The 12,204-nt window shown below is 41.7% G+C and overlaps 1 protein-coding gene across 1 annotated transcript in view; it reads right to left on the reverse strand.

Annotated features, from left to right (window-relative positions):
• LOC144752361 (butyrophilin subfamily 2 member A2-like) overlaps positions 1–12,204 on the reverse strand; it is a 613,785-nt gene that overhangs the window by 209,102 nt on the left and 392,479 nt on the right. The window contains exons 14-16 of the mRNA XM_078640296.1: positions 10,699–10,719; positions 9,834–9,854; positions 9,727–9,747 (exon numbers count right to left, since the gene is read on the reverse strand). Coding sequence (XP_078496422.1) covers positions 9,727–9,747; positions 9,834–9,854; positions 10,699–10,719 — 63 coding nt within the window. The remainder of the gene's footprint in view (positions 1–9,726; positions 9,748–9,833; positions 9,855–10,698; positions 10,720–12,204) is intronic.

Consider the following 12,204-nt stretch of genomic DNA (forward strand, 5'->3'; position numbering starts at 1 on the left):
CAGATTACAAAATACGAGAATGCACGCAGGAAGAAGACGAGGAGGACACCAACTTAGATGAGGAAAGTTCTTCTATGTTAACTGACCTACTCCCATCTGAATTCGCAGAGTTTTAGGACAAGCTCTTCTTCCCTGACACTGAGCCCTGAAAATGAGCCAATGAATCACTAACTTTCTTTTTCGTCCTTATTCACTTTTATTCCTGTGTGTCTGTCTTTCTTTGTTTTGCAAAATCTATATAAAAAAAACTTTAATCACCTAATCACAAAAACAAGCCCATCAGCAGAACTGTCTTCATTTATTTGGTTTATTGATTTGAAGGTGCCGCAGTCTGCATTCCTCAGGTTCACAAGTTCACAAGAACATGCTCCTCTATCCTCCTCCTCCAGACTCCTATTTCCCTCAAAGCAGATGGCTGGATTACGCCCAATGAAGAAAGACTCTGCACTTGTGGGGGTGTTTTACTTCTTTGCGGGTCAGTTGACGGATCTGGGGCATTGCTATGAAGGTCTTATACCGGATAAAAGTGGTTTGGAGAAAATCGGAGGTGAAAAAGATTTTGCGCTTTTGATCACTTGCCTGTCTTTGGAGGTGCTGTTTGGGGAGCTTCCAGGTTTTTGGGGGTGGGTTTTGGTGTCTGGGAGCACTGCTGCCACAGTCTAATATTGATTGCATTTGTTTTTCAGAAAATCCGTGGTGGAAAAGGGGAGTTAGGGCCTAGCTGCAGAGCTCATTTGGACTGCATTCCAGGTAGGCCCAAAGTTTTCTAAGTGTGGCTTTTCCCAGGTTTTGCCTTTTGGCTTGTTGGGGGTGTTAAACTTGTTTTCGCCCGGGTTGACAGTTCTGGGGCCATTGCTGGGAAGGTCTAATACCCGAAAGAAAGTGTTTTGGAGACAATCCCTGGGGAAAAAGTTTTTGCATTTTCTGAGATTTCGCTCACTCTACCGTTTTCCGGGGTCGGTTTGTGGGGGTTCCTGGTGTTTGTGGGGGGATTTGCAAGTCTCGGAGCAATGCTGGGTATGGATACTTTCGCTTGCTTGCAAGTGGTTTGAATACAATCCATGGTGGGTAAGGGGGGATTTGGGCCTACTTTACTTTCAAAGTACTTTTTGTCACCATTTTCTACTAGGCCTCTGACAGGTAGCAGTATCGCACGTTTTTTGAGATCTGATTGGGGTCTTCTACATTTTTGCGACTGGGTTTAGTAAGGGTCTGGGAGCACTGCTGGGAAGGTCTAATTTTGTTCTAAAACACAGTTTACAGTACACCTAGCTGGAGGGGAAAGATCCGCTAAATTAATTCGCCCATACTTATTTATCCATCAAAAGGAGACTCAGACAGAGTACCCACTTTCAAAAATATTGTACTGTCTATTAGGAAACTCAAAGTGTGACTTTTTGCACTACACAGCGTACATACCTTATATTTATTTGTCAGTGGTGTTCTAATATCACTTCCTGTTTGTCCATCAATAATTACAGGCCGGGTTTCAGCCTGTGCAATGGGAAAAAAAGGATGAAGTCAGGCTTCACATTAGCGAGCCGCAATTCAGCATCGGTCAGGAAGGCAGTGGACAGGGTGTCTTCTGGTCACCAACATTGATGGACGGAGCGTCAGATGGAATGGACGAGTCCCGCTAATAAGAGAAATGGTTGGATGCATGCAACTTCCCAAATTCAACAGGACAACTACAACAACATACAGATACAGTATCCGTTCTTTTCTAATTATCTTTTAAGTAATGTTATTGCTGTGAACTTCTATGAGTGTGACTCTGCATTTCTTTGATCTCTGCTTCTAAATTCATCCCTACAGCCATTGTATAGGTTTTACTTCTGCTATTTCTCAAACCTAATTTAATGTACGAAGTGTTTCTCTGAGTGCAGAGATAGGCAAGTGAAAACGCATAATCACTGCAGCCCTGTACTGTCGCATTCTTTCATTCACAGTTGTCGAAAGTACTACTTACTTTTCAGCAACCATGCATGCAGTAGTGCATGCACTTCCTTTATGTCACTTAAAAGATTTATGGATAGCTTTGTACCCAAAGATTTGTTTATCTTCAATTATTGTTTGTCCATGCGGTGCTTCTTTTTTCTTCTCTCAACAAAACTTTCCCAAAAAAACCCATTCCCATCCATTTTCCAAACCCTAACCCTCTTCCCCGAGCTGTGTGGTTTTGATTGATGTGTGACTAAATGACAGCAATAATTCCACACACTTGCTGGGGAGGATAAGGTCATAGCAACAGGCTGGTGAAGGAATCCGAGGATACATTCTTACTCAGCTTGACACAGACCCATGACTATTGGCAAATGAAAGCAGATTTTCATGTGCGCCTTCAACTTGATTGATCATCAAGAATATCCTCCTCCTAGACGTGGCAAATGATTACGCTGCTGTGTCCTCCACCTTCAGTACTATTTCTTGTAGAAGTAGCAAATGTCAAAGAAATTCAACGCAAATAGTAGTTATACTTTCAATACTTTACCATTTGTTAGGCCACATTGTGGCACTGTTCTAGAGTACTGTCACCTGCTATATTCTCTATCGTACCGTTCTAATGCTACGGTAAGGACAAACAAGGTTTCATTTTCTTTTTTTTCAGATGCTGCAACTGCCACTGTGTAACACCACTAGTACCACCGCAATGATGACATTTCATCCGCCCAGGATTGCCAACCTTAATCGCCATTTCCCGTGCAGCCAGCCCTGTGCCTAGCCCTATTTCCAAATACAATTTACAGGTAAGATAAGTGTTTGAGGGGAGGTAGTATAATGGAGTATTAGGAAAGACGAGAGACTGACGGTAGTACTAGTAAAGTCCTAGGACTATTGAATTCACTTACTCTGTGAGAGGCACTTAGTTTTGAAAACATTTGGGCAATTACTTACACAACTTGAATCAAGATGCCACTTAAGTTTCAGGAAAACAAACTTACTGTTAAACCCCCACCCAGCAGCCTCAAAAGCAGTAAAAAACACGTATGCTAAGATAAAGTTTAAAATATATTTATATCCCTAACATAAATAATCTCCCGCAAGATTCAACCCACCCCCCTTCCCGAACCCCAACGAATATCCGTGAAAAGTCCAAAAAACCCAACTCCCAATTCCCACCCCCAGAAGTGTTTAAAAAAGCGGCAAGGGACAGTCTCCTCCTACTGCTGGCTGCTGTTCACTTTTCGGGCCAGGTGGGCATGCTCCTTGCGGAGGGTCTCGAGCAGGGTTTTGGTGTTCAACAGCTCCTGCTCGAAGTAGGACACCCTGAGTGAAAGGTGGTGCAACCTTCTTTTGGTACTGCTGTGGGGGGCAGCTGATTTTTTTGCTGCTCGGCGGTGGTGGGTGGCTGCGGTGCCCCGGCTCCGTACCGCTGGAGACCGGCTGCGCTGACTGGCGGACCCAGGGAGCGCGGAGGAGGATGCAGCTGTCCCGGTCGATGTTGTGGTGGACTGCGTGTTCTCCTCCTTCTGGGCCACCAGACGCCGATATTCGGCGACAGTCACCTCCAGCCTCCGTTGCCGGGCCCTTTTAGCCAGCTCCTTCCGTGTTGGTTTGGAAGGAGCATCTATATGAAGAAAGAAAGACATAGTCTGTAACCAATGCTCTTTAAGATTAACACAAAATGATTCAGCAGAAAGTTATGTCACAGTAGAACTAGCAACTTGCAAGCGCAGTACATAACTATTGTGGCCAGTATCTATCTAACCTCCCACTTCTTCATCCTTGCTCTAACATTAGTGGGAGTTTAAGGAATCAATTCTACGAGCACTATGGACTCACTCCATTAGAGTCGACTATGACAGTACACCAGTCTTATTCTTCTTCTACTCTCTTGTTTAGAAAAATTGGTACATAAACTTCTGCAAGCCGGCATAATGCCAGCGCAGTCAACTTGCACCCGCGAGTAACAGACGCCCGCCATGATGAGTGAGACAGACTTGCGTTGCTGTACCGGTCCAGTACATGCAGGTGGTGATTCTCTTACTTTTCTATTACGGGTGGCACTGAGAATACTCTGTTACAAGGGCTACTGCTTAATTAATTTAACTTTCACCCTACAGTGCCAATGAATACTAGAAAAGGAAAATTAAGAAGATAAATAATCTGATTATCTATCACTGCACATGGTATGTATTTGCTTACATTTGGGATGACTTTAGGTGCTTTGCTTTTTATTGAGTGAACAGTGATACATCCACACATGAATGACCGAGTTCTACTAAACTTATTAACAGAGGTAGTGAGTGGCCATCGTAATAGCCGGATATATGCTGTGCTTGCAATACAAACTACTGCTAATATTCATGGTAGTATTCGGACGAAATTAAAACTTCTTTTCCTTGCCTTTCCTACACTGGAACGGATGTGCGGGTGCGGTGTTACATGCTCTTCAAAGTAACACTTAGTTCATCCAGTGACCGTCTACTCTCTCTAGATACACATATGCTATCTAAGAGTCAGATAGTACCATGATCCAGACATCCATCCATTCAAACTATATGTCAATCACTCTTCTTCATGTCTCTCATCTGGAAAAACCTTACGTTTTCTCACGGGAAAACAACCTTTTCATTTTATTTGGGAAACCGCAAGCCATACATCCGTGCTTGACTTGCATTTGAATTTCACCCAAAGGATATATTTCGCACACATACAGTTTCTGTTTCACCCAACCTTGCTTCATCCTTCACCCAGCCATGCATCATATTCCTTCCCAGCCACCTCGGGCACCAATCAAACACGTATCATTCTTCTTTGTCAGTCATCATTACTTTTAACTTGCTCGTCCTTCCACACTTACTTACACCCTTCTTTCGCTTTTCGTTCATCCCATCCATCAAGTTCATCTCAGATCTGATTTGGATTCTCAAAAAAAAATTCACCGCTGAGTTGAAGTAAATTTAGAGGAGGCTACTACCTGGTTGATAAAAACTTTGTTCTAAATTTGAAAGCCTTCTTAACAGTATAGTAACTTAACTGTACAACATATATACTACACCCATGCAGAGAGCACACTCTGCAGTCTGCAATCTCAATAAGTAAGGAATATAAGAGCTTACCACTGCCCGCCACTACCGTGGCAACCCTCACAGCAGTTTCCTCTGGCACTTGCACCGCCTCCTCCCCAGAAGTGTCCTCCTCCACCTCGCGCTGGCCCCAGCACCAGATGTTCCATCTACAAAGTACATTTAAGTATATTAGATGTCATAGCCATACACCACTCACTAGTATTTTGTCTAGGAATGAAGAAATGTGAATACAGAAACCAATCTAATAATTTGTGACTGTCTACTCTAAAGTAAAAATGTCCCTTTTTCCAGGGAAGGGTGTTGTCTTGCTGCACTTTTTGGCACAACTGATGAATGCTTGCTTTTTAACACGCACCATTTTTCTCATAACAGACAGAAGCTTCACATCTAAGAACAAGAGCAAGATCAGATCATATCACTAGGACGGAGTGTCCAACGATTCAGCACCAAAAAGAAAAATTAAAGTACAAACCAGGTGAGGGCTCGGCTCGCCCACAATAAATGTGTGAAATAAATCACTAAGCACTTTTCCATTTTTAATCAATCGTTTATGTTTTTTGACTAACTTGATTTTAATAAATGTTTTTACATTAATTAAAGCTTTAAAACTTAAATAGACTCTGTGGTTTTTGGTCAAGAGTGACTGAGCAAAAGGTTTTGCAATTTGTAAGCATGAGTCCGTGCCTCTGACACTTCTGGACTCTGACTCCGTACTCTTGTCCTGCGTTGGATAATCATCATTGGGGATCAATCATCGATGAATTCGGGAGCTAATTGACTCTGCCACACTATCTAGTCAGTAAGGAGATTGGGGGTTCTTCAAAGTCTGTTATCACTGAGGTATGTGGAAAGTCTACCTGCGCCTATTATAATTGATAAACAATGCACTATTTAGTGTCCATAGTTCTGTTTTGCAGATTTGTCCCTGCAACAGTAGTAGTATAGATTGTCCTCCTATCCAAACCAAAAGTAAAGTAGTATCTTATTCTTTCTTGGTGGTCATTCACATTTTATTGTTGGGAATTGTCAAAGCATAAACATTTAGAAGACTTGAAAAGACATTATGGACAATCCCAGAGGACTGCACTCAGTGCATAGAGCTATTGCTGACTGGAATGGGAGTTTCGTTTAACACCTTTTGCCAACTGTGCAATCTTAGTTAGCTACACAGACAGACTAATAAGTATAATCTAGTAATACCACAGGGAGTCATAGTAGAGGCTGGAATGGGAGTTTCGTTTAACACCTTTTGCCAACTGTGCAATCTTAGTTACTACACAGACAGACTAATAAGTATAATCTAGTAATACCACAGGGAGTCATAGTAGAGGCAGGATAAGAATTTAGATACAGTCTACAAGAAGATGAAAGACGATTTAGAAAAAATTGAATGAGGAACGCTAGGAAAAAATAGGTACTCTATATTAAAATGAAAACTTACCGGGGCCAGCAAAGGAGCCCTCGCCTGACCGATCCTGGCCTTCTACAGCAGCAGCAGCCGATACCACCTCCTCCTCTGTCCTCTTGCCCCTGGGGGGAGCTGATGTACAACATGAAAGAAAGAAAGACCCGAAAACATGGATGATTGTTGTCAACCAGATCAAACATTTCAAAAGAACAATAACAAAATATTTTGCCGAAATAGCAAATAGACAACTATTCCACGGGATATATTGACCTATCTCATGTGGTCTACTACGATATTAGTATTGCTTGATTTGCGGACCGTCGACTTGGAAAGTTATGTAACTCACTAAACAAACTACTAAAAAGGTTCGTCTAGGACTGGCAGGCAGCAGTATGCAGCACGCGAAGTGACAGACAAACTCCATCGTGATTGCAGATCAGTGACAACACTAAAAAGTTTCCTACTACATTAACCAGTCATTAAAATACTCAAACTATCAATCCACCACCACTATTTCTTCTTATTGCCAGGTGTACAAAGGAAGGACTGGACTTGAGCCTGTAGGGGCAGATTTACAAGCCCCTTTCGGCTCTTTTGCTCCATTGTTGCGTGACTTTTGTGACGCAGCTGCAGAACAAAAGAGGCACCATGGTGCGGCGTATATTAACAACGTGATGCATATGGGAGGTGCATCACGTTGTAAAGCCCTGCGCCATCAGGGGGCGTTCCGGCGCAAGGGAGGGCGTTCCTGCGCAGGAACGCATCCTAAAAGAGGCTGAGGGAAATCTACAAGATTTCAATCAGTCACTTTTAAAACAATGATGCGTCACTCAAACCCTGCGCCTGCTTGAAGCAGACGTACGGCTTGACGCAGCATTGGTGAGATAGGGCACCCCAGAGCATTGCTGGAGCTGCGCCATCGTTGCGACACAACTCCAGTAATGCGAAGCCTTTACGGCACAGATGCGCAGCGCTTCGGTGACGTTTTGGGTCCATGGTGCACCGCATTGTAAATACGGCGCACCATGGGGGGTGGTGGCGTGGCGCACAATTACTGGCGCATCCCTGCTACTTTGCAGAGATGCGCCAGTAATTGCAAATCTGCCCCTTAGTGTCTAGCATTACGCAGTTCTGTAAACTACACTCATACATAATTTCTCAGGCCAATGAAATGAACACAAAATCAAAAACAAATAAGCATAGTTGCAACGCTACTGAGAAGGAGAGCAGTGCACCTGAAATGCACAGAAGATTTTGAAATATAATTTACCTACAATGTAATCAGCAGCATTATTGCTCTTGATAAAAAACAAAAAGTTGCAATATAATAACACACAGAGCAGGAGAAAGCTAGTGATGAAATAGCTACTACTACTCACCAAGCCCGGGGATCTCGATTCCGAGCAGGTCGAGCAGGTCGCGTTCCCGGTCCAGGAGATCCGTCCAACGGTGGGTGGCCTGGTTGTAGGTGTGCCAGACCCGAGAGTGTTCATACATGGGCCGGCACACCTTCTCCCACCGCTTCCGGCGCTCCCGGAGCCCGGAGCCGCTTGCGATCTTTCCGCCTGCCGCGATGGTCCTGGGGAGGCGGCGCTGTACATAGTACACTACTGCGGCCATCTCCTCCGCGCTAAAGATCTCCCGTGGCATCACTAGCTCCCACCTCAAACGCCCGCACGGGAGCCGGGCACGGGGTGCGGGACCCTTCCCTTTCTCGGGCTGCTTCCCGGCTCCCTTTAGCATGGTCTGGGCAGAAAGGAAGGTAAATAATAAATAAGAAATAGAATAGGGAAGAAGAAAAGAAAAGAGTTTAAAAAAGTAGTTTAAAATTAACCAAAAGTAGCAGAAAACACAAAAATATAGAGCTAGAAAAATAGAGGGATAGATAATAGGTAAAAAAGATAAAAAAAACTTCAAACAAGCAAAGGATGGGAGATTGAGAGAGGATACAGAAAGGATGCCCAGAACCATAGTAATGAATGAAAAACAAGATGGCCGCGCCCGTTCACGACCGCGTGGGTAAGTTCGCGCGAGATTTCCCCCACGATCACACGCAAACTTGTACTAGCGAGCCGCACACTTCGCGAGATTACACATAGCGCCCGGAAACGGAAATACGTCACGCAAACAAGATGGCCGTGCCCATGTACGACCGCTAGGGTAACTTCGCGTCATTGCGCTACAAGCGGCTCGCGAAAATGCAAAAAATCACGCAAACTAACACGCCGCAAAAAAGCAAAACGCATAATTGCACTAATTCGCGGCTTCCGAATTCGATCTCGCGCAAATTCGAGCCCCGCGAATCGCGCGAAATTGCAAAAAAACGATTTTTGCAAAACTGAAAGCACTCAGCATGTGCAAAAGTTCAAGCTCATCATTAGTAACCATTCCCTGTAGTGCTTCCTGAGGGGCCCCTCCAGAGTTCAGTTGCCTACTTGCAACTATTATCTGACCCTGCTCTGACCTTCACAGCAGGCTCAGAGAATAGCTACAAGTATGCCACAAAGGTCCTGTTAAAAAGAATTACACTGCAACAGAAAGCAATTACAGATAAGGAAGCAGGTGCCAGACTGGAAGTTCAAATTCAGTGACACATCAATCAGCCCCTAATTCATTCAGGTCAGTTGAGGCAGGGCAGGTGTGCTAACGAATTTTGCAAAACCGAAAGCACTTAGCAGGTGCAAAAGTTCAAGCTCATCATTAATCATGAAGCACTTACAGATAAGGAAGCAGGTGCCAGCTCAAATTCAGTGACACATTAATCAGCCCCAAATTAATTCATGGCAGTTGAGGCAGGGCAGGTGTGCTTTTCCTCCCATAATCCACAGTGATGAACCAGAGGGTGGCAGTGATGAACCAGAGATGGCATGGGTGAACCAGAGGGTGGCAGTAGTGAAACAGAGGGTGCTGTGATGAACCAGACATAGAAACAACACGGTCACGACTGTTGCGACCCGACAAGTAAGTTCGCGTTTGCGAACTGGTAAAAAACCCTCGCGAACTGGCAGAAACCCTTGCGAACACAAAAAAATCTGCAAAGTTCGCGAATTTTGCAGATTGCAAATTCGTAAATACGCAAATTCGCGAATCTCGAATTCGCAAAATTCGTCCATAGATTTTAGACAACATACCAGTAAAGTTCCTGATTATAATGACACAAAAACCATTTTCAAGGCTTGAACTGGGATAGAAGATTTACACTCTGTACATGGCAGCAAAATGCCACTGGAAGAGATCATAATTCATCCAATGCTTCTATATTTGAAGATAAATTATAGCACTCACCTTTTTCTGTTTGGAGATTGTCTGTGTACACAAAAACATCTATTATGAACTCACTAGATGTTGTTTTTTATAATATTCATTTATTATTGCTCATTTTAAATACATACCTCTTGCTTTAATTAAATCACCTATCAGATAAATATAGAGAAGTAAAGGTTAGTATTGTTTTGAGTATGTGCAATTTATTTCTACATTGCCTGATGGTGAAAGTACCTAGATTAAGGACAACTGACAGAGGGTAGTACTAGCTATATGGAAGGTGTTTCCAAGTGTTCCAACTACTTTTTGGAAAATGTCTGAAATATCATATATCCATAAGATATATCGTTTCGCATAGTCAAAGATAGTTTATGCATTTCAAACTGACCTATCACATTAACATTATTGATACATTAAAAAAAATCCTCAATCATTTCGATTTTTTTTTAAAGTATATTACATCAAGTTGCCTAGCACTATTCTGGTTAGGGGTCTTTGAAAAGTAATACATTTATTGCAGGTTATAAAAAGGATTAAAAAATATCTAATGTACAATATGTTGAAATCTTTAAAATCTCAAAACTATTTTGTTTTAAACCAAAGAAATATTTGGAAATTCATTCTTTTGATATGTCTTCTCAGATAGAATATAAAAGATCATGTATTTCATAATGAGCATTCTGGAGGTTTTGAAAATTGAGTAGAAGTGTCTAACTGCAGTGAAATAACTTGGTAACAATCTTGGGGTTTTCTGCTGCTGTGTGGATTGGGAATTGCCTTTCTTTCTGTGTAGAGCACTTCTGTTTTTGTATAAAGGAGACATATTCTAGTAAATAGCCCCTCTGTAGAGCAAAATATAGTTCCCAACATCATGATGAGCAAATATTGCAAGGCAGGAAGTAACAATCTTCAGACAAGATGTGTAACAGAAGTATTCTGCCTTGACTGGATGTGTGCTTGCCCTTACCCTTGTTTTAATGCAATTTCACATACCTTTTTCCTTCTGAAGAGTGTCTGAAATAGCAACGACAAATGTGTTACTTGTGGAGATTCAATACAGACTGTTGCCAAATTTCAACGGCAACCATTCAAGAAATGTTCCATGTTTGAATATTTTGACTAGTGTGCTACAGTGTAATGCTCTAAATTCAAGTAATTCGCAAAAATATAAGTACAATGTTAAAAAAGATGAGAATAAAACTATCACAACACAATCATCATTTGACCATTTGAATTAAACAGAACAATTGTATCTGCATTTGGAACATTACATGAACAACAACCTTGAGACCAACTCATCAGCTGTGTAAAAACTTTATATCGGTGCATAAAAATGACCTTCATATTATCAGGAAATAAATAACAGAAAAATCATTTTAATGATTTGCATCACTTTCATTAAGCAAAAACAGTGGAAAAGTTTGATAAATCTGAGCCTAAGATGCTATTGAGCTGACTTGAGCTGGGAGAAAATGCCATACTTAAAGTTGGATTGAAATGTAAATCCTGAAATACTTGGCATCAAGTCAGCTAATAAACACAGCAGCATTATGAAACAGCTAAAGGAAGAAGCCAGATTAGGGTTTCAAATTATACCATCCTAGAGGTAGGTGAGTGCCAAATCATTACAAATGTCACTCAGTCTCCGGAGATGCATCATTCACCATGGCCTCTCCTCTGCCATAGAGTCACATCGTTCTATGTCTCACCTCCAGGTGCAAGAACTCAGTCAAACTGTCAGCATGAATTAGAAATACTTTTGGACTGCAATTCATATTTAAAACACTGAGCAGTTCTTCATAATAAGTACTTACTGGGAATAATAAATCCCACAAGATGAGGTCAGGGACAAAGTGGAACTCTAACACCTGATTCATTTATGAATATAACCTTCAAACCCAGTAAGAATAGGAAATACATTTTTAAATATTTATAATAAACTTCTAACCTAAACCATAAAATATGAGTGGTACTAAAACAGAATATAAAAATAAATACAAAGATGCAATTTATGCATATCGAAAACAGCAAGAAAACTTCCAACATTTTTATTGTGTCTTCATCATTCTAACTGCCTTATGCTTTATTGAGATTTATACTATCTTTGCTTAAGCAGTAAATAGTAAATTGTGCCTGTGATTCTAGGCTGATTCACCCAACATGCTTATGATTTATTTATAAAATAGCAAGTTAGCTATTTCCTGTCATGAATTAGAAACATATAGGAGAATGGAACTTGACCTCTGACAGCTGTAATGTATTTCCCCCCTGTGTCATCTCCAACTGAGGATTGGGCTACACAGGGGATTAACATTTGCCTCTATAGCTATGCCTCGAAGGCTATCTCTTTCTATGATCTGATATCTGATATTCTATAGTATACTACTTGTAATTTCTATCTTATCCTACCTTTTATTTTGTAAGCAGTTACAGGATTTTAAGATATTAAAGCAAGAATTGAACAAGACAAGAATGGCAGGAAATGTGCCAACTTATTTA

This window comes from Lissotriton helveticus, chromosome 5_1, assembly GCF_964261635.1.
Source record: "Lissotriton helveticus chromosome 5_1, aLisHel1.1, whole genome shotgun sequence".
In the NCBI taxonomy this organism is placed as follows: Eukaryota; Metazoa; Chordata; class Amphibia; order Caudata; family Salamandridae; genus Lissotriton; species Lissotriton helveticus.